We start from the raw sequence: 23,990 nt of genomic DNA, 5'->3' as shown, positions 1-23,990 counted from the left end.
CTTTCTTTGTTTCATTTTTACTTTGATTTTTGATATGTGTTTGATTTTGATTTTTGTTCTTCATGGCTACAGGATGCATATACCTGCACTTTTTGTTGAATCTGCACCCTTTTCCTTCTCTCAAGTTTCTGCATATTTTTGGATGTAGATCGCTGCATTCAACCTCATAGCCGTCTATATATGCACATTTGCCATAAATCTCATAGTTCTGACATATCTTGGCATGTTTGTAGTGACATCTCTCACCGAATCTGCAGTTCCCTCTTTTCAAAAGAGTGCAGACTATGTCTTTCTTTTCTTTTCTTTTTTCTTGCTCTTTCCTGTCAGTGTGTATATCCAGGTACAACCTCTTTGGGATTTTATTTTGGGTTGTCATTTCATAGTTTATTTCTTCATATGTATGCTGTTGTATTGCCTCAAATGTAGAGTCTATGAGTTTCTCTGCATCCATACTCTTATCCTGTTCTTTGTTTTCATTATTGTTTTCTATCTCTTCAATCTTATTTTCTTCTATTTTGTCTTTCTCTTCTTCCTCTTCCTCACTTTCTTCATCCTCAACTGTTTGTAAATTAAGTCTTGACTTGATAACACTGTCTATCCATATTAGACATGTTGAGCAAAATACTTTTGTGTCCTTTTTTTTATTTTGCTGTACTTCCGCGCATGTAGGGTGAGTTGGTACGTAGCATGCACAGCATTTCCTATCAGGTTATGTGGATTTACAATGCTATACCACACATTACAAAGATTACATGCTTTAGGCATTCATTTTCCTATTGCATCAATCAGTATATTCACCATATTCACCTTGTTCATTTTCTTTGTTGGAATGTATTGATTGATGTAGATTTTCTTTACAAGTCTCTCGATCACTTGGACTTTCTTTGGTGTTCCTTCAATTATTTTCACTATGTTTTCTGCTGACTTGTTCCAGCTTGAAGGATCAATCCTTTCACTTTGTCTGTGTATGTTTTTGCATCTTTTTGGTTGGAGTTGTTATTGATCTCAACAATAAGAAACCCCAGCTCCCTGCTTGCCAATTCATCATATTGGTAGTCTGCTAGGCAAGCAAGATTTCTCTATCTTTTGCCACTGTTGTTGCTAGACGCTTCCATGATGCTCAATTTTTAATATTTCACTCGAAAAAAAAAAAAAAAAAAAACCTTAGTCAACGCTTTATCGTGCTATTCTGACTTTAATTTAATCAACGACAGTTCACAAACACTTCTAGCTGTAGATTACTCTCTAGTCGTATGTTATACACGTGAAATCGGGTTGATTCAGACCAAGAACGAATGCGTCTTCAGACCAAGAACGGGCACTTCGATCGATCGATCGAGAGAGAGAATTTATCTCTTTAATCTCTTGAGGAATGTTAATCCATTTCTCTTTACAAAATTTATATGCTTGTTTTCTGTCTTCCAAACATGTATTAACTACACATTTTTAAAACATTAGAACAAACACACAGTGTGCATATGTGTTAATACCAACTGGTTAAAGAGAGTCAAATTAGCAGTATCTTTTCCAGAGAGAGAGAGAGAGAGAGAGAGAGAGAGAGAGTTGAGCTAAGTACAGTATCTATTTATTTCTCACATTCTACCTGTTGGCAAGAGAGAGGGAGAGAAAGGCAGGAAGAAAAAAAGAAAAATTGATCTATCAATTGTGGCAACATCTATCTATCTTTGGTCAGAAATGTAGTAATTTGACATCTTTAACAGCTTCACCCTCCCCCTTAAGCTCCAAGACTCGAGAAAAGATTGGGGTTGAAATTTGTTTGTTTAAAATGTTTCATAACTTACTATAGAAATGCATAAATCTTGTAATTACAGTATATTATTATATTATTATTACTATTATTATATCTTATTAATCTTATTAATATATTTGAAAATTAGTACTTATTATTAGGCAAATCACTTATTTATCATACAAAACAAACATACCATAAAAATTCTATCTTTTCCTAAGAGAGAGAGAGATTTCAGTAACCATAAAAATTCTATCTTTTCCAGAGAGAGAGAGAGAGAGAGAGAGAGAGAGAGAGAGAGAGAGAGAGAGAGAGAGAGAGAGAGAGAGAGAGAGAGAGATATTTCAGTATATCTTTCGTAGTGGTATTTGACCATTAAGTCAGCACCACTGACCACCCAACCCATGCTGTCAGGCTACTTGACATATCCGGCAGGTTCATGGCCGCCCCCCCTCTCTCTCCAAGTCTTAGAGCAAAAGATTAGGGGTCGATAGGTATTCCTTTAAAATTTTACATAATTTATTAATTTATATAAACTAAAATCTTACTAATTCACTATAGTATTTTCTTTAACTGATATTATTGCTGTTTACATTAATATCAATATCTGAAAATTAGTAAATCATTTATTTACCGTACAAAACAAACATATATCTCAGTAAGAGAGAGAGAGAGAGAGAGAGAGAGAGAGAGAGAGAGAGAATTATTATTTTTATTTGTTATTATTTAATCTTATTACAGTGCTCGCCCATTTTTACGCAGAGATAAGTTCCAGTACCTACTGTGGAAATGCAAATTCCACAGAAATGCAAAAATCCTGTCTAAAAATAATTATAACTGCCAAATACCTTGTACCCCCTTAACTAAAATGCCTATAACTGCCTATTTTAATATTTCACTGCTTAATTTGGGAGTTCAAAACAAATATATACAATAAATTATCACAGTACTCTCCTACTACTGTTACTCGTAAGTAGGCTATATGCACCCCTAAAATGCTTATAACTGCCTATTTTAACAGTTCATCGCTAAAATTGACAGTTCAAACAAAAATACTCTTGTACACCTCAAACTCTTATATACCTCAAACTATCATCCCATAACACCTTAATATCATTTCAAAGTCATGTTGCAAAATTAAGTATACCAGCCTGTAACTGTTACTCTTCAGTATCCCCTATCATTCAGACACATTTTCTTTGGCCTACATAACTTTGCGCACTGCTCTGTGCATACTGTAATGCCCTGGGCGTACATTTTACATATATTGATATTTTCCTGTGTTGTAAGATGATTTTGAAATGTTTACTGTACAGGTATGTATTTTAGGATAGTACTAGTACTGTATAGAGCATCTAAAATACGTGGGTAGTTCAGAACGATGGGACACGTACCTCCAAACAGAATGCTAGGTTTGTCACGTCATGTCAGTGTTTTCGTGATTATGTACAAATACATTCATGAAAAAAAAAAAAAAAAAAAAAAAAAAAAAATATATATATATATAAATATATATTATTATTATTATTATTTTACTACAGTAAGTTCTTGGTTTACATCATTTTGCGTTTAGTCCTCACCATCTCCCATAAATTTATAACAAAAATTCTTGTGCCATCATTCTCTCTCTCTCTCAGTATACACATACTGTATTGAGAAAACACAGCAAAATATCTATAACATGTTATTCCACTTACAGAATCTATTTAAACTGTATAGATCTAATCACCATAAAAATATTTAAAATCCTAATTTCATACGTAGGCTCCAGTAGCAATTTTTCTGTGACGATGTAATCTCTTCTCTTTCTCTCTCTCATATATCAGTACTGTACTGTACATATTCTTTACTGAAAATAATATCAATTACTGCACCATAAGAATAAAAAAACAAGAAAATAAACAAATCCAGCAATTCACAACAGATTGATGTAGGTAGCATTGCCATATTTTTTACTTTATCTGATTTACTGTACCATATTTCATTACAAGTTTAGCTGATTATGATTATCACACATATTATAACAGTACACAAGAGAATATTTTATCACTGCTGATGTTTCATCTCCAATCACCATAAAAATATTTAAAATCAAAATATAAGCTATCTTTAATAGTATGTAAAATTCATCCCCCCCCAAAAAAAGTTGCCATTTTTAAAAGGACACACCTCAAAGACTGTCAATGAACTTACCTGCTCTGCAACAGCTCGAAACAAGCACGAGCCATCACGTGCAAGTTGCTTACGGTACAATCCTAAGGACTCTAACCACTCATCATATGGGTCATAAGCTCGGCTACTTAATCGCCGACGCATTCTGAAAAAAAGAAAAAAAAAAGGGGTTGTTAACTTCATAGCTTGCTTGATTTTTTTTTGCAGGGGGGGGGGTAAAATAGTAATCTTCATAATGGTACCATCATTGTTTTATAACACAAAGCAAATCCTTCACACAAATCAATATTATTTACTGCCTTATTTCAATGGATGCGGATGTTCCAGTCTTACCAAACTAGTATTAGTGTATTCAAAACCCACAAAACTCCCAAAACAAAGTTTCTGCCTCCTAGTACTGCCTGCCATCATCTCGACTATTTCATGAAAAGAAAGAGAAACAAGCTTGTGGAGTAGGGAGGATTACTTCCTATTTGATTAATGGATGCATTTGAAAATAGATAACAAATCTTGAAAGTAATAATGATTTATATTTTTCTCTGGAAAAACCACAGCCTTTCATAAAAGAGTAGCCTTAAACACAAGCTGGTTATGGGGGGTGAATGGGGGAACACTCCTTACCTACCATCACTCGAGCATTTTTTCCTTCAACCACAGGGACAAAACAGGGTGGTCGAGGTGTGAGTGGGATAAAAGTCTCTGGTCTGCATACTTAGGAAAAATACAGTTTGTTTTTAAAATTTATCTGTTCCTAAGGAAATAAAAAACTACTGCCTTCTAAATAAGAGACTCACTCCTTAGATGGGAACTGATCTTTGACAACTGACTGGAGTTGAATCACAAGCAGAATTGCCAAGATTTCTGCTGCAATAGTGAGCAAAGGATGCAATGATTCCTGTAGCCTCCCACTCATGCTGGCATACCTTAAGACAAGGTAGTAGGGCCATGGGCCTGAGTGAGAGTATGTAGCGTCTTGCTGAGTTAGGAACAGTTCAGGAACCATGAAATCCCCCTAAGGAATTCAAGGTGGAAGGCAGCTCAACCACTGGTCCCCCATCCGCTTGTGAAACAGAAGAGTGTACGGTGACACTGCAAAGATAGATCGCTAAGATTTGGTATTCAATGTCATTACCTGTATTAGCCTGTCCCAGGTGATACTTTGACTTAGATAGTGCTCCAAAGAGGAGGAAGGGAAGAGAAAAAGTCAAGTCCCTCTGCTTTCATGCCCCCAGACTTACATAAGCATAAGTACATAAGTCCCAAGGAAAAGGTATCCAAGGACCTGTGGGTGACATCTCTCAGGTAGAATGAGTTACGGGTTCTCTATATTAAAGGCTTCTAACAGTCTTAGCTCAGTTTCAAACCAAGCTTTACACAAAATACTGAAATCCGGAAAATTAAAAGTTGACGTTGCATAAACCGTGGCAATGTTCTCGTATGGAGGTCTGAGGTGGCTTACCTGGAAGTAAAAGTGTCCTTGAATTTCTGCCTGTGTTCAAAAGATGCATATTGAAATATGTGATTTAGGCATAAAGCCAAGCACTGGGTCCCACAGGGTCATTCAGTGCTTTGATGAGAATGAATGAAATTGGAAAAGATATAAATAATGAGTTTAAAATAGACATTCTACAGATAAATGTTTAAAACGGTACAATTGAAGAGATTTAATTTCTATCGGAATTAAAAACTGTATCCAATAATATTGTATATATTCTTATATCGCTTTTGTATTATAAATTGCGATCATAGCGATCAATGTTTTGGTTTGGAAATCGATTACGCGGTAAGTTCATTTTGCTTAACTCAGTTCAGAGCGCTTTTCTCGCTTCTAGTTAGCGTAAATGAATCTCTAGATACTTTCTTTATATGGGACAAGGTTATTTTTTGTTATATGAAGTGTTTTTAAGTCAAAATATAACAAATACGTCTCACTGTCAAATTAACTTAGCTATTTTTTTCGTTAATAGATGATGCTGGCTGTTTGGGGGCATTTGTTTTGTGTAAAAAAATCAAGATTCTGTTCGCTATTTTCACTTGATTTAATCATAATACAAGCTTTACGTATTTATCATTTATCAGCGTAAAAATAGCAGTAATGTGTTCTTTCATGCCCCGTAGTTTTGATTAAAATACTTTCTCTCCAATTTTAATGATGGTTGAGTTTCATCCATGTTGCTGATGCACAATAATTTATAGTCATTAGCAGCTTGAACATTGTTTTCTCAGCTTCAGCTACAACTTGCAGCTTAAAGTTAGCAGTATATTCCTTGCCGATCTTTCATCCATACTGGATTAGGGTAAATGTAAAAATATATCAGTCCTATTCTACTTAACTTCATTTGTACTATAACTATGGTAATTGTGTATTACTGTAAGATGGTTGAAATACAAGCAAAACAGCTGTTGTTATGGCTGTATGCATTTACGCATTAGTATAACATTACTAACAATACTTTTATCATTATATTTTACTTTTCTAACTAGAATATGGGATAAAGAGATGGAGGAAAAGAAGTTGGTCTATTGTAATTTGGCCTCTCTTGCTGCCTGTGCCTGCGTGAAATTTTAAAATATTTTATAAATATTGGCGTATCGGTATTAATTGCTTACCTAATTGCAAAACTGAATTATCGTAAGGCAAATTACCGTAAATCGAGCACTACCTGAGTATTTTAATAGTTTTATCACAAAAAGTGCATTTAGTCATGGAAATGAGATGAAAATACAGTAATTAGTGAATATTTCTCAGCAAAAAATACCGTGAATGGGCGAATTTTCAGCGAAAAATGCGTATATATGTTCCACAGAGAAATCCGCGAATAAGCGGGTCCGCGGATAATCGTGAGACTGCGAATACGGGGGGTTTACTGTATTGGTTCTTGTTACTGAAGAACGTGTGTTTCTTAGACAGATCTTGAATTCCTCTCACTTTCAATTCCAATTTAGCTTCTCTTATAGACATACCAGTTCTTTCTTGAAATATTTTTTACTGTATATTGTATATAATAACGGTAGATACATTCTTTGACCTTGCATGATGGTCTTGCCCATAGTTTATACATTTTGGTTTACTGCACTTCCATCGTGTGGCATGTTCTTCAGATCCACAGACGCAGCAGAGAGGTTCATTTCTACAATACTTCTTTGCCTGACCATCTTTACTACAATTTTGACACTGGTTTCAGGACACATGGTCTTATTTCTCTGTTTTGACCTAAAATTATTTTTTAAGGTAGATCTTGACCTTCAAGTTTTATTTTTGCAATTTTTAGCATTTATACTTATTTCTTTGCTTACTTGGTATATTGTATGCCGCACAATCTTGGAATCTGGGATATCTTTTTTTATATTCATAGCGTTGTTTTTTAATTTTAACATTTATACAGTATTATCTATTGTTGTTATACACACGTATACAGGCAGTCCCCGGGTTATGATGGGTTCGGCTTACGACACTTTTCAAATATATTCATCAGAAATTACTTACCGGTTTACGACGCATGTTCTGGGGTTATGATGCCGATCCAATGGAAGAAATATGGCTCCTAAATGGCAGAATAATAAAAATTCTGAGGTTTTTTGATGAAAAACTTGGGACTGTCTCTAGTACTCAGACTGACTCTTTGTTGTGGCTTCTTTAAGCCACATCTTTTCTCTTATCTGTCTAAACAACATTGCTGCCGTCCAATGGAAGAAATGAGTGAAAAACTCTGTTCAATAGACTGAGTTGTGGCTTCTTTAGTTTTTGCTGCCGTTGAGTGTCTGTTCAATAAGTAGTTTTCTAACTTTAGGGCTGAAATTTTACATTCTGTTTCTAAAGTTAGAAACCTTGACCAACTTCCACTCCCAAAGAGGGAGTCAAAGTGAGTCAAGGTTGAGTCAGTGGAATATTTAATTTTTTTAGGTGGGTTATAAGGTTTGCTCTGTACTGGAGCATAGGGTTCCAGTGTAATTAAACTAGAATGTTTCTTGGATTTTCCTAAGCAAAGATTATCAGAGGAGGAGGTTCCAGCAGTGGTCAACTGTGCCGAGAGAGTAACATCAAATAGCCTAGGGGTACTTGAATCTTTATTTATACTTGTCAAAAAGACTGGAGGTAAAAAAAAAAAAAAAGAAATTGAACTTGAAAACTTTAAAAAGATACCAATAGCCTTTCATGTAGTTTATTCTTCCACCAATGGAACAAGTGAGAGCTGACTCCCAAATGACCATGTCCCTACCCTACTCGACTCCACAGGGAATGGCACATGATTAGAATGGCCCAAGTGTAAGCCAAACCTGCTTGATAGGACCGAATGTATTACGAAAATACTATCATCCCCACCCTGATCATATCATGGGCAAACTGGCTAGAATGCTTGAGAGTCCTATCCATAGGACCAGACCAACCTGGAATCCATGGTCCAGCCCTAAAGAATAGTTCCGCCTTTGAGATATCAATCTGAGATCTCTGGTCTGAACATTATTGGGTAGTTGATGGTCCTACCACAGTTCCCCCTATTTAGCTTTGGATATAAGCCCAATCCCAATTATGATATCTTTTCCTATTTATCAGGTCCAATAAATTTTACAAAAAGTGGAAAATTCCACAAAATTAGTCCTAAGAAATAGATAATATAAGAGACTCTTGGACTCAAACAAGGAATCAAATTCCTGGGGTTCAAGAGCCCCCTAACCATGTCAAGGTGGTCCCATATCAAGGGGGGTCTCTTGCCTGGAATGTATCTGGCTGACAGCCCTACCGAGTGAGCTACTGCCCACTCTTGCACCTGTACTGCCAACTGATGCAACGGGAGGGACACAAGGTCCCTTGCTTGTTGACATGGGCCACTACTGTGGTGTTGTCACTCATCAACACCACCGAGTGTCCCATCACGCGATCCTGAAACTCTTGGAAGGCAAGGAAGGCCACCTCGGGTTACAGGATATTGATGTGAAGGTGCTTGTCATCTCGGTTCCACACACCCGAAACCAGCAACTCTTCTAGGTGTGCGCCTATCCCTTGCTCGATGCATCCAAGAACAGGAGCATGTCGCGAGGGGGAGTATGTATAGATACTCCTATTGTGAGGTCCCTGTTGTCTATCCACCAGTCTAAGTCCTGTCTCACTTCCTCCGATACAGGAATGGTATAGGACTGGGGATCTCGAGACTGGGAACAGAACTCGTCTGTTTCTCCAATGGAGAATGAAGCTTCTCCAAGGACAGGTGACCAATGACGACCTGCCACTGCCAAGCTGGCTGTTCCCATCGAGACAGGAACAGCTGCACTGCCTTCCTGAACCTGCTGATATGAGAGTCTGAGGAAAAGACTATTGCTGCTATTGTATCTATCAGTGCCCAGGTACTTTATCCTCTGCTTGGGGATGAGATCGAATTTCTCAAGATTTACTACAACCCATAGGCTGTAGAAGAACTTGAAAAGTCGATCCCTGTCCTGGAGCAACTGCTAGCAGGAGCTCACCACGATGAGCCAATTGTCGAGATGCCTCAACAGACATATCCCATGCAAATGGGCCCAAGCTGACACAAGGGTGAACACTCGCGTGAACACCTGGGGAGTGGTAGAGAACCAGAAGCAGAGTAGCCTGAAATGGAGTACGGTCTCCCCGAGGATAAAGCATATGTACTTGAGAGTGGACGGATGGATGGGTATTTGAAAATACATCCTTCAAGTCCACCATAAGCATGAAGTTGTTCTCCCTGATGGAAGAGAGCACGGTGTGTGCTGTTTCCATCGTGAACTGAGCCTGGCAAACTAAACAATTCTAGGGAGAGAGGTCCTTAACTGGTCTCCAACACCCCCAAGGCTTTCTCTACAAGAAAGTTACGGCTGTAAAAGCCTGAGGACCAATCCAAAACGACTTCCACAGTGCCTTCCTTCAGCATCGCTTGCACCTCCTCCTGGAGCTCTAGATCCTTCGGTGAGCCGGGAATGTAGCCTAGGAGATGGACCGGGTTGTTGGTGAGAGGTGGCCGAGACTCGAAGGGAAGTAGATAGCCCTCCCGAAGGACATCTACTACCCAGGAGTCGGCTCCATGTTGCTGCCAAGTTGCCCAATGGCTCGACAGGCAACCCCCCCAACAAATGGCAGCAGCTGGAGGGGAACACCGCCCCTAGCGTCCTACCTTCTTCTTCTTACCTTTGCCCCTTTTTCCCGACTGGAAAGAGGGTTGAAAGGAGCGCATTTGCACGCCCTTCTTGGCACAGGTGGAAGAAGGCTGGGTATTTCTGCAAGTGCCCTCTGAAGCCGGGGTCTTCTTATGGGCCAAGGAAGTGCTGCCTTGATCCAGGGTCGAGCCGCAGTGGCACGCGAAGACCCAGAGGTTTTTGACACTGCCTGGTGGACAAGGCGGTTGTTGTCCTTGGCACGCCTCTTGTCTACCACCACAGCATCTACCAACTCTTTGGGGAAGAGAGAGGCAGAACCCAACAACAGTCCATTCCTGAGGGTCAGAGATGACTAGGGCCCTACAGACCTGGAGATCTGATTCAGGACAGTGTCCCTCCTTTTCAGCACCAGGTTTGCCGTCTGGTGGACCAGGTAGGAAATAGCCCTACCTCCAGAATGGCACAGTCTCCTAAAGACTGAGTCCTCTCCAGGGGTGATCGAACCCGAGGAGGTGGCAACCTTGGATGCAGTGAACGGCCACAGATCCAGCCAGGAGACTGCCTGGTGGCTTCCAGGTTAGCTGCTTGTTGCTGCGAGAGGGAGACCCCTTCCGCAGTGAGCTGCTACAGCTAAAGACCCAGGCCTAGATGAACTAGGCCTGGGTTTACCTGTATAGTCGGCAACGAGCCCTCCATAGGTGTGTAGAAATGTTTCTGTCATGGCAGAGGAGGGGAAGAAGCTTCTCTGAACGGTTCGATCGAAGTGAATTATCCTACCAAGAGACCATGTTATTCACTTGAACGAGCACGAGCACCCCTTCAGAAAGCATGGACCATGGCAGCCCCACCAAAACTTTTGCTTCCTTTTTCGGACCCCAAAAGGACTCGAGGTGCGAAGGACGATCCACAGAAGAAGCCACGGTCACTTCCCTGAATCACTGTGCTGATGAATCAGCGCGATGATATCCGAAAAAGTCCTCTGTATCTTACGGGTGTCTGTGTCCTGGGTAAGAGGACCCTCGAGTCCTCCCAAGGTGCGGTCCTTCTGATTAACTCTCCCGGCAGGAGGAAGAACCTCGGCAGACCCCTGGGATCCTCCATTGTCCACTTGGGAGCATGACTGAGTCGGCCTGAGAACTGAACCCGGGGTGTAGGCCTTCATGGTAGAACCCTGGATAAGAAGAAGCATTCTCACTGGAGTCCCTCCTGTCCGACTCATGCCTCCCAGCGAAATCTCAGGAGGTTGAGGGGACAGGTGAGGGGGATTGAGCGGTCGTACTGGAAGAACCGGCAAGAGAGGAAGGCCGTAGGTGGTAGCCAACCTGCAGTGGTGACGGCAGCACGGGTCTAGGAAAGCGCCTACGCTGTGGTGAGGTGCTATCCTGAGGAGAGCGTAGAGGTTCACGCGAACACACCCATGCACTTTCCTCCAGGGAGTGGGGTCGATCACGCGAACGTGAGCGAGGGCTGGCCAGATCGAGTGCTTGGGTGCTGTCGGACGTGAACTTGTGCAATCCTCTCAATGCGCTTCAGTCATCTTTGAGGCTGTGCCTCCTGACGAGAAGACTGTAAAGGGAACCTCCTCACTGCGTCTCTGAGTGCTCGGACCCACGAGTCCGAAGCACTGGGTTGGGAGCCTGTCTGAGCACTCAAAGCAATACTGGCAGGAAGTGTTGAAGCACCTGCGTGCTTCGGCACTTTTTCCCGTGCTGTGCCTAAACCAGACTCTCTGGTGCTGGTTTGCGGTACTCGAGACTCCGTGGAGACTCAAGTACTCGGAGTGACTCAATCTTGTTGAGCACCCGGCACTCCCGAATCTCGTACAGAAAGATCAACGGAGCGGTCTCCACCCAAGTGTGCGAAGAAACTTGGGAACGGACAGGCACAGAACCAGTCTTTCAAGCGGACTTCTTAGAGCTGGTTTCAAGTGTGCATACCTTGGGGGCTCACTCACTCAAGGCTCCCAAGACGCAAAACCCCGGCGGGGTTCGCGAAACTGTTCCAGGGTCCGAAGACCCGGGAGAGCCAACAAGAGATTCCACCGCTTCCCCTGTGGGGGGAGGCAGCCCTTTAAAGTCACATGGTAGGCCTTGGGGGGCAGCCTTTTCTTCTCTAGCAGGTGAGCGTCAGAAGGGAGGAGGCAGCAGACAACAAAGAAAACGACAATGACAACACCTTACGACTCCTCTTCAAGATGCAGTCAGGTCTCCCATCCAAGAGGGAGCAGCAGGAACCACAGGAACATCAGAAGCAGGAGCAACTGGAACTGCGCGAAGGCAGTAAGCGGAAAGGACAAGGCGTACTGGGGGGCAGGAGCATGCATGCCAGTCTGGTCCACCACCGTCGGGGTCTTTGAGGTTGGGAAGTGTGTAGGCACTGACACGGGAACCTTTGCGAATGCTGTCATGGTCACCGTTGTCGTAGTGGTAGGGACAGCAGCGTCCTTCACCACAGGAAACTCCAAAGCACATGATGCCTTCAAGGGTGCCAGGATACCTTGCACTGATGGGGCACCCAAGAGATCCAAGCCTCATGCAGCTTGGCCACCTCACTGAGCTCAGCCACCCGACCTGAAGAAGGAGACAAAGTCGGGTAAGCAGAAGGAGACGCCTCTCGCTCTGAGGGAAAAACTCCCCCAGTGAGGTAACGAATTGGTTCTCAGCCACGCAAAATAAGTCTAATCCTTCGGGCCAGCCTTAGGAGAGCTGTTAATCAGCTCAGTGGTCTGGTTAAACTAAGGTATATTTTTTTAACTCAGAGCGAGTGGAGGCTCCTGAGAAAAGATCATCGTGATTCCCCAAAACCCCAATGATCTCCACCTGACGAAGCGAATCCAGACGAAGAGGAAGAGATTGCTCCTGAAGGAGAAGCAGTCAAGAGAGGAAGTTTGGCTGGAGGGAGAAACGAGGAAGAGGGTTAGTAACCAAAGGTGTAGTCGGCGGTGTGAACCCCTCTGACGGCGCTTTGGAAGCTTTCCTCCTGTACTGTTTCCTTCCTGAAAACTTCACCCACTTTACAGGCAACCAAGAGCAACACTCAGCACAAGTAGATTCTGGGTTGCAGTCATGTCCCCTGCAACTGGTGCAGAGGACATGAAGGTCAACATCAATGGTGATTGGAAGTAGGTGCAACCTTTGCTGTCAACACCAGGGTATATGAGCTGGGTGACGGCCTTCTGTACAGGTCTAGATGCTTCGTGGGTTTGCATGTTATACAAATATCGTACACACACGCAGATGTAATGCACACAAAAGAAATCAAGAAAGATCCCATCGGGAAAAAGGCAAAACGTGATCAGGGCACAGAGTCGGCAAACACATCTGCATTGTACGACAGTCCAAAGCAAATTGGAATGTTTACATCTGGGCAGGCCTCCCATCTACCAGACAGTAGTTAACTGCCTAACCACCTTGTTCGAAAGTTTAACAGCCGTTCCAGCTTTGCTGAAAGTATTTCCTTATGTAAAGGACCAAGGGTTTGTATATTGTGTAGGAACAAACAATCATCAATTACCTCCAGTTGCAACACACACACACATTCAAATGCTGCTTTTATGACTTTTTCCACGTCTTGAACCTAGTAAATCATCTTCACAGCCAAAATGATAAATGAAATATAATGATGTAAAGTTATGGCACGACTTTTGGTCAATGAATGCACGGTGATGTTACATAAAGAAAATCTGAGGAGCCATTTGAGAACGACAGACAGGTTCCGCCGATGGAAAAACCTAACCTTTGCTAGAATAATGTCTTGAACTAAAAAAACATTACTTTCCTAACCTGGCTTACAGGCTGTGCCTTGACCTGGCTGGGGGGAGGGGTTCACCCCCTTAGACTTCCCCAAGTAACACAACTTTGGAAACATGGACTAGGCTAAGCTTCTGCACGGAGCCAGTGTTAGAGTCTCCTCTCGTCATTCTCAAAACTACCCAATCAAAGGCAAGTATTCCCACAGTATTTGAAACGAAAGACTTGCCCTCGGCAGGCCTAGGCCTAATGGGCCAACATTCAAAACAGGAAAGCCCAAGGAAAGACAAAGTGATGGATGCAAGTCACTGAACCTTAGAAATCAACCCAGCTTTTCACTCAAAGAAAACTCCTACAAACTGCAACCTCCCGTATGCTATACCTTGAAGTAAATGTAAAAAATTCAAAGTGTTTTTGGCAAAGCATATGACTCGAATGTTTTATGAAAAGTTAGGCCTACTGTCAGAATACTGACCATTCCCCAAAAACTTGGCACAGGTTGCCAATAGGCTTAAATTGCTGACACTCAGATGAGGCAATTAAATTTGAGGTTGTCCACAACTGGCTGGCTCTGACCTAGGCTAATTTCAAAACAGCCTATGCTACCTTGCCCTATTCTGTGTTAACAGACGTCACACTCGCCTGAGCCTTTCCTCCAGATGAAACATCCGAGTTAGTAAGCCAAAGCCTGGTGTTATGTAGTGGGGAGGCGGGTACACTACTGTAGCTGGGGTTGCCCCCGCCCAGATCTGGGCATGACGCCCAACGTCAAGTAACGAAGGTAATGTCTGACTGGGCCTCACGCCTACCCTTCGGGGTACCTCCCTACTCTGCATCAGCTCCCCAAAAGCCTACTACCGCTAATGTGGTCTCTAGCCTCGGCTTTGGCGTAGGTTATTCAACCTTTAGCTCGCCTTAGTCTAATTCCCAAACCACAAGGGCTGTTAGCCTAAGGTTGTCAAGCGTAATATATCCTGACCTTCACGAACCCTCGATGTAGTTCTGGGTAAAATCTAAGCCGTTGTACACAAGGCCTAAGCAGATGCTAAGGCCAGGAACCAGACGTACCCGGTGGGCAGCCCCTTTGGACCTGTGTGGCCTAAGCAGTCTCGGATAGAGCTCACCAATCACCCGTTTTATTCATTTTGTGCATGTGCCACTGCAAAGGCATCCACTTTCATACAAATGGGTTCCGTCGGGATTACGTCTCATGTTTCGCACAACCTGACAAACACGACATGACTAGTACAACCCGACAGAATTTCAGACCGAAAATGTTGTTGAGGTACTTACGTTCCGCATGTGGCGTTGACTATCGTGTTTTGTGACGTCACACCTGACTATGGTCGACCGGCCTAAAATGTTTTCTATGGCCTCATTTCTGCGACTATTTAATTTGAGTGGAAAGACTGTCTCGCCTTCATTCTAGGAATTAAGAAACACAAGTAAAGAAATATGAGTAAAATCAATGTTAATAACTATACTGGCATATGTAAAAATTAGTGCATGTCAATACTTAATTCTCTCTCTATACTATACTTTTTCTTAAAAGAAATTTCTTTGCCAGCCACAAAGTTCGATCTTGAGTTTAAAACCACAAAGCTCATTGTTCAGTTTGAAAGTTTGTCTTAGGACTCTTCAGCTAGAGGAATAGTGGTTAGAACACCCTTATCGACAGGCTGAACATAAGGATTTCATACGTAGTCACGCCCCGTTCTTTCCAATTAAGGATTTTCCGATTTTCAAATCCTAACCAGTGTTACTAGTCGAATGGAATCGCGGTATTGATAGAATATGAGGGGTCAAACCCTTGCCCCATTTCCTAAAATGACCTTCTAAATTTTGAGAAACTAGTATATCCAGCACTTAGAGTATATCAATAGTTTTCTCCGAAATGTACCTGCTGGTGATTTTGGGAAAAAATCTTTTCCAGCAATAAGTCTTGGCGTTCTATCTAATAGTTCATCTCAGGAAATTGATGGTTTATGTCTTTCTCCATGAGAACAATTCATCTACATTTTCTATGAAAATGGAAATTAAAGATAACTATTGCCCTTTTGCTTCAGAGAATATTTTTTTGCCACGTCCTTTGCCGCTTCATACTTTTTGCCCCTTTCATCACCACTCTAACAAAGCTAATAAAAGCCAACTAGAATACATCTTTGTTCTTCTTTTGAATTGACCTACAGCAGCAAACATCTGGTGTAGAAAAGAAGGTAAGCTTGTTATTTGAGAAAACTGCTGTTGACATTTTAATGAAGTCCAAGCTCATTATGACATAAGGCAAACTTCGAGGGAAAACCTGTAAAACGGAGAAGATAACGTTTAACATTTATTTTCATGGAATTAAAGAAAATAAATGGGTCAAAGCATAGTCTTAGAAATCCTAAAATCGCCTAACAAAAACTTAGAGTACATAAGACTAGCAATTAGTGTAAAGAATTATTTACCTTGAGAAGCGTTGGTTGTTAAGGGATTGGTATTACCCGAGTAACAGTAAAAAACGAGAGAGATAAAGAGTAAGGTAATATAACATAATAATTCTCAGGGAGGAAGTCGGGTAATCGCCTGAGATTGCAAGAGTACAGTAGTGAAGCGTGGGTTCACAAATAATGATTGTAAACATTGCTTATAAGAAAGGGTAATGCTTGAGCAGAAATAAACAGTCAAATTAGGCAAGTAAAGTTCTAAGAGGAAAGTAACTATAAAGATGACATTATGATAAAAGACATCCTACAAGCAAAGAAAAATTAAATAAGTGAAATCAGTGTCATGTAAAATAAGGGGTAAGAAACTGAAAAAGAAAACTAAAAAACCCGTACTAAGTTATAAAGCAAAGCGCTCAACTCCAGTAGTGCACTTTGCCCGCAACTGTGATCGCTGACGAACCAGGAACCAGAAGTTGCACGTGGAACTCCCAACATCGGTCCAAAATGTGAACCCGAAATTCGCAAGGCATTTTATGAAAATGGTGATAAAGTTAGTTGAGAATGGGGAATGTATATCCTACTGGGTAGATATCATGTGATGGCCCGTTTCTATTATCGGAGGTAGGACTATGCTGTAGACATCTAGAGAAGGAATGCAGTTAAAAAAATGATAATAGAGTCTGGTAGCTATGCTGGTAAACATGTAACAAAAGAATGTAACTTAAGGGAAGTGCTAGATTATCTCGAAAATAAAATGGGTTCGTTGTATTATCAACTTTTATACTTGAGCTGTAGGGTTTCCCTCCTGTACCGTCAATGTTAGCGAATCTATATAGAATGTTTTGAAACACCTGCTGCCTGATCTCTGACATGGTATTGATATGATATTGCAGTAGTACTTGATAACCTTTGTTTAGGTCATTGTTTGCATTACTCCATAAACTTTAAAGCTGAAAGTGAGATCAAAGAAGATTTACCCATTTTAACTGTCTTGTTGGGTCGTTCAGCTGTTAATTGTCCCAAATTTAAAACTTAAATAAAATATGCTGCACACATTTCACTTCTTATACTCATACATTTTCTAATCATGGTGCTAATGTAAAACTAAGCGTCGTTTCAAACGCGTTTTTTTACAGCCGTATAAAGTTCGTGATATGGAATATTTAGATGAAGAAATAAAAACTATTAAGAATAGTTTTCAAAAACTAGGACATAGAAGTCATTTCGTCAGAAAGGTTTTTGCAAAAGCAAGAAAAACATTTTAGTGCTATAATAAAAACTATTTTATGCAAGAAAATAATTTTAAAAAGTTTTGCCTGAGAAACTGCAAAATCATAGAAGATACAGAAATAAAAACATGGTAAAAAAGTTTATGTGTCCCTCGATTCGACTTATGCGAACAGAAAACCAGGCTATTAATTTCATTGGAACTAATGTGGTAGCTGATGTTTTGGACACCGAAAAAAGAAAACAGTAGTAGCCATAATTATTAAAAATTCTATTACATGTAATATTCAGCAAAGTAACTTTAATTCGGATAAGCTGGCGAATATAATCAAAGTCTCGGTATAATGCTAAAGTTATATTTAAAATGCGTACAAAGATTGTTAACATGTAATAAACAAATCCCCATAATATCCTTTTTATATTTTCATATTTGCATTTCACGTGTTTTGAATTGTATTTCGTTGGGATTTACAGTCTTGCATTTGTACAGCTATTTTGGATTGCGAACTGACTCTTCTGTAATAACTTTTTGACATATAAGTTGTTTAACACCATATTTGCAAACTCTGGATTTTTTTTTTATTTCCAACCACCTCTCATGTTTTCCTTTTCCTTACACTTGTTCTCTGATCCATTTGTGCTTGAAATATGAAAGATAGTTATCTCTCCTGAAAGTTCCCCTTCGAAGTGGGGCCACCTTGAATCCCAGGAATTTGTTCCTGGGTTTGAGCTTAAGAGTCCCATATAATTTACCATTATATATTTGTTTGGATTAATTTTTGTGGAATTTTCCACTTTAGCTAAAATTTATTGGACCTGATAAATAGGAAAAGATATCATAGCTGGGAATGGTTTATATCCGAAGCTAAATAGTGGGAACTGTGGTAGGACCATCAACTGCCCGATAATGTTCAAACCTGAGAGTTATCAGACTGACAGCTCAAAGGCGGAACTATTCATTGGGGCTGGACCACGGATTCCGGGGAAGTCTGGTTCTGGAGATAGGACTCTCGCCATTCTATCCGGTTTGCCCATGATATGATTAGGGTGGGGACGATTGTCTTCTTGTAATACTCAGTCCTAGCAAGCAGGTTTGGCTTACGCTTGGGCCACCCTAATCATGTTGTACCATCCCCCTATGGGGTAGGGTAGGGAGCGGACATTTGGGAGTCGGTTCTCAATGGTGCCATTGGTGGAAGAATAAACTCCATAAAAGGCTGATGATATCTTTTCAAGGTTTTCAAGTTTACTTTTTTTTCTCCCCTCAATCTTTATGACAAGTCATTATAAGGATTTAAGTACCCCTGGACCTTTTGATGGTAGCGACTCGGTACAATTGACAACCGCTAGAACCTTGTACTCAAGTACAAAACAAACCCAAAAGAAGTAGATATCGTCTTGACCCAGCCTTGACGAACTTCGACTCTCTCTTTGGGAGTGGAAGTTGGTCAAGGTTTCTAACCTTAGAAACGGAACGGAAAATTTCAGCCCTAAAGTTAGAAAACTACCTATTAAACAGACATTCAACAACAGAAATGTCGTTTAGACAGATAAAAGACGTGGCTTATAGAAGCCAAAACAAAGATTCAATCTGAGGACTATATATCTATAACAACAATAGATAATATAAGTGTAAAAATTAAAAAAAAACGTGACACTATGAATAGCATTCAGGATACCGTTGTGCTTCCTGAGAACAGTGAGGAACCAGTCGAAATGAATATTCTCTTGGACTCTCTTAAAAGAAGATATCCCAGAGTCAAAGATTGTGAGGTATATAATATACCGAGTAAACAAAAAACAAAAAAAAAAAAATAAATAAATAAATAAGAAAATGTTAAAAATCACAAAAATAAAATTTTAGGGTCAAGATCTAACCCCAAAAATAAAAGTTTTAGGTCGAAACAGAGAAATAAGGCCCTGCGTGTCCCGAAGCCACTGCAGTGTCAAAACTGTAGTAAATATGGGCATGCAAAAAATATTGTCGAAACGAACCTGTATGTGCATATTGTGGATCTGAAGAACATGCCACACAATGGAATTGCAGCGAACCAAAATGTATAAACTGTGGGCAGAATCATCATGCAAGATCCAAAGAATGCATGTATTACGTATACAATACGGAACTGAAAATGCTACAAGAAAGAACAGGGATGTCTATTAGAGAGACTGAATTAGAACTGAAAGTGAGAGGAATTCAAGACCCTGCTAAGAAACTTACATATTCCTCTACAACAAGAACTAATAATGAAACAAAAATACATACATATAGAAGTAACAAAACGCAGGAAAGTAAATCTCAAGAAGAAAATAATAATGCTTTACAGAAAAAAACTAAAATGGTAAAGAATCAAGAAACGGGCACAAAGGAATGGATAGCATTTTATCAAATTAATTTGAAATGTTAATGCAAATAGGCGCACAAGAAGATACTACTACAGAAGTAACAGAGGAAAGTTGTGAAGGACCGGACATTAAAGATAAAAAGAGACCTTTGTAGAGAACACCACCCCCCCAAAAAAACACTATCATTAGAGCAACATCGGTTAAACCAAAGACAAAGGATACGAAGAAAGAACAAAAACAAGCTAAGAATATACATTTATCTCCTAAAATAATAGTAAAACCTATGACACAGATATTCAAAACACTGAAGTTGAAGATAACAACGATTGTGTCAAGGAAAAAGAGATTACTTCATCACCAGTAATTGGTACAAGAGCAAATGAAACAAAAAATGTACATGAAAACACATGTGGATGTAATGATTATTTTGTAGAATTGTGCAATAATAACAAAAACATAACAAAAGATGGTTTAACAAACATTATAAGAAATTTTATGAAATATAGAAAAAAAGAAACCACAGATTTGAGTACCCATGAAAAAGGTTGCATGTGCATTGAGCACTTAGTATCTTATCAAGAAAACATCTGAATGTTGTGAGTAAGTTATTAGAAAAAATCCAAGTTGATAATACAAAAAAAAAAAAGCAAAACTCGACCGCTATAATAAAATATTTTCTGTAGCTATATTATACAATGGAACGCAAACAGACCAGATTACACCTAGGGGAAATACAACGATTGGTAAAAGAATATGAACCAATGATATATTTACAACATGTCAACAGAACAATATCAACAGTAGGTAAATATACCTTGTAAAGGCGTCAGGCGTCTTCTCTTCCCATTAATCACGATCATGTATCTCATCTATCAATGCAGCAAGAATCTCATGTATATATTTGTATGTAGAATTTCCTGGCCTTTTCGCCAATATATATTTTATCACTGTATGTACATTATGTCTCTTATTATTGCTATTTGATTGACTGTTAACAAGCACTAATTGCTCTCACTCAGCGTGTGGATCAAGCAATTGAAGGTCAGGCACTTTGTTTCCATCCGCATGCTGCTATGTATACCTTTGCCCAGGTAAATAAATTAGTCAGTACCCAGTTCTGTCTCTTTGACCTCACAACCTTAACATCAACATCACAAGAAGAAGGAAATTTAGGTACAGCCATATACGTACATAACAAAGTAGTTTATGATAAAATACCTGTTAACATTACTGACTTGCAAATACCAGGTGTTAAAATTCGAATAAAAAACTATAATTATGTAATTTATAATTTATACAACCAACCCAATAAAAATTACGACACTGGTAAACTTAAAAAATTACTTAATAATGCCAAGGAACCTACATTAATAGTAGGTGATTTTAATGCTCACAACCCGATGTGGGACTGTAACTGTACAGCCTCAAATAGAGCAGGAAGTAAAATAGAAGAATTCATAGATTCATATGATATGTATAAATGATAATGAAATCAGCAAATATTTTCCTAAAACACATGCAACATTTTCCTCAATCGACTTAACTCTATGTACAAAAATCATAGTAGACAGATTGCATTAGAATACAGTTGATGACTTGCATACAAGTGATCATTTCCCAATATTAATTTCATTTTTACAAAATAATCCCATCAACCATGTCCCTCAATATAGCATTTATTAAGCAGATTGAGAGCGATATGAACTCCACACTAGGAATATCCCATCATTTGAATATTTAAAAGACCACAATGAAACTAATAAATTTCTTGTTGATTTCATTAAAAATGCTGCTGATAAAGCAATACCAAAATCCAAATCTCATCCAACAAAGCACAAAGTCCCATGGTGGTCTGAAAAACTAACAGAATTAATAAAAATAAAACACCAGATTGAAAGATGATTAGATAATCTGAATAGAAAATTCAGTACAATATATAAAACATTACCGATATTAGAAGAAAATTTACAAAAACTGACTATATTATTATTAGAAATTGATACATTAAGACCTCTATATAACAAAATATCTGAAAAATCTGAAAGAGAAGTAATTTAAGGAAGAATCATTTCATGGAGGAAATACGTATCAGATCTCTCTAGTAATACTCCCTTACAAAAAATATGGGAAAAATTCAGGAAAATAAATGGTAGCCTACCCATGTTAAACCACCTGGACATGCCATAATGAAAGATGGGAAAAGAATATTTGATCCAAAAGAAATAAGTAATGTAATAGGAGAAAATTTAGCAAAAGTAAGTAGTGACAAAAGTTTAGACGAGCATTTCTGCACAAAAAAAATAGTATAGAATTAAAAACAATAAATATTGAAACAATAGAAGATATATATTATAACGGAAAATTTAATATGGAAGAGTTGGAATTTGCTCTGTTGAACAGCAATAAATCTTGGAGGTGACAATATTTGTTTTGAAATGATCTGCCATTTAGCACATTTGGCAAAGTCATACTTATTAGAGTGTTATAACCACTTATGGCTTCGAAATTTATTTCCTGATGAATGACGTAAAGCTGTAATTATTCCCATCCCCAAACCTGGAAAAGATCCCAGTAATGTAAACAATTACAGACCAATTTTTATAACAAGTTGTTAATGCAAATTACTAGAGAAAATGGTAACTGCTCCACTAACATGGCACATTCAAGAAAATAAAATTTTGACTCCCACTCAGTTTGGGTCACAGTGTAACAGATCTATACTGGATTCTCTGTCTAACTTGGAAGACAACACACAAAGGGGATCTGAACGAAAACAAATTACCAACGCCATCTTTTTTGACATTGAAAAGGCATATGATACTACATGGAGATATGCAATACTAAAAACGTTACATAAAAACAGCATCCGTGGACATTTTCCTAGGTTTATCCAAAACTTTCTGACAAATCACACTTCTCAAGTGAGATTTGATGATGGATTGTCGAGTACATTTTTGCTTGAAAATGGGTTTTACAAGGAAGTTAGAGCTAGAATATTGTTTGAGTCGCTGAATATAAATATACAAGTGCCTTTAACAGCAAAATCACCTCCTCCCTGGACAATGAATAAAATGAGAATTTGTACACACCTGAAATATTCATAAAAAGTTACTTGTAAAGTCCCCGCTGAGCAGGTTTTGTACGGTGAACAACCTGTTTTCTTCGATAACGCTTCTACAAGATTGGGTCAAGCAAAATTAGCCATATTTTTCCTGTGTAAATATGTATCTATTACCAATCCATTTGTATCTGTTGTCTTTGTCTTAACGTGGTGTTAGATGCTGTGCTTTGCTGGGCCCCGGGTACCTGGCGCTGTTCGGGCTTGAAAACGTCGGGGAACTCCTTCAGCAGCTGGGTGTACTGGTGTGGGGCGACGGAGCAGATGGTGGGCATGCTGGGGCCCGGCGACAGGGGGAGGGACTGGCAGGAGTCGGTGTCCAGTAGATGCTTGCGACCGACGTTGACTACCGGCCCAAAGTGGGCGAGGAAATCCGCGCCGAGGAGTGGGGTTCTCACGTCCACGACACTGAAGTTCCACGTATATCTCTGGCCAAGGATGGAGATTGGCAGGAGTCTGGTGCTGTAGGAGAGGATGGGGGACCCGTTGGCGGCCGTCAGGAAGGCAGCCGGGTCCGGCTGGCGTTTGCGGTCCTCTCTGGATGGCGGGAACACTGATCAAACGGCCCCGGTGTCGACCAATATCATCCTGCCGGAGACGGTGTCGCGGACGTAGAAGCCTAATGGTTTTGGGCTCCTGGGTTCCTCTGCTGTCATGGCGGCCTGTTCCGTTGGCCGCTGCCTCCTCTGTTTTTTGGATGGGCGAAAGAGCAGGGAGGTTGGCAGTTCCGGGCGTCCTTGCCATATCGCTGGTGGTAGTAGCAAGACCCCGGTGGATGTTTCTTGTGGTGGTATGCTGGCCATCTCCTGGTGATGGCGCTTATCTCCTCCAGCTGGAGGGTACTGATGGGGTGTGCGGGTATGGATGCCCGCTTTGCTGCCCTTGCGGAGTCCGTCCGCCGCTGCGCCATCCTGATCAGGTCCTCGAGCGGCATTGTGTAAGGCTCGAGGATCTGGGTTCGGACCTCCAGGAGGAGCTGACGGAGGAGGATCTCCCTTGATAGGCTAATCTCCGACTGCCTAACGCTGCTGTCCGTCTCGGGAAGGGTGAGGAGGTCCTGGATCACGCCCCATGTCTCCAGGAGGTTC

At 40.2% G+C, this 23,990-nt stretch overlaps 1 protein-coding gene across 21 annotated transcripts in view; it reads right to left on the bottom strand.

Moving 5' to 3' along the window:
- Positions 1-15,211, bottom strand: part of LOC136833716 (UDP-N-acetylglucosamine transferase subunit ALG13-like) — a 539,859-nt gene extending 524,648 nt beyond the window's left edge. For 15 of the 21 annotated variants that reach the window (XR_010851592.1, XR_010851593.1, XM_067095956.1 and 12 more), the window contains exons 1-2: positions 15,076-15,211; positions 3,944-4,067 (exon numbers count right to left, since the gene is read on the bottom strand). Coding sequence is in view for 19 of the 21 variants with exons in the window: in XM_067095956.1 (XP_066952057.1) it covers positions 3,944-4,066 (123 nt within the window). In the remaining 2 variants the exon portion in view is untranslated. The other 6 variants (XM_067096047.1, XM_067095948.1, XM_067096000.1 and 3 more) reach the window with 6 other exon arrangements.
- Positions 15,212-23,990: the final 8,779 nt, after the last annotated feature.

The sequence above is a fragment of the Macrobrachium rosenbergii genome, chromosome 4 (assembly GCF_040412425.1).
Source record: "Macrobrachium rosenbergii isolate ZJJX-2024 chromosome 4, ASM4041242v1, whole genome shotgun sequence".
NCBI classification, from domain to species: Eukaryota; Metazoa; Arthropoda; class Malacostraca; order Decapoda; family Palaemonidae; genus Macrobrachium; species Macrobrachium rosenbergii.
The sequence above is the reverse complement of the archived record's forward strand: the minus strand, read 5'-3'. Positions and strand labels throughout refer to the sequence as shown.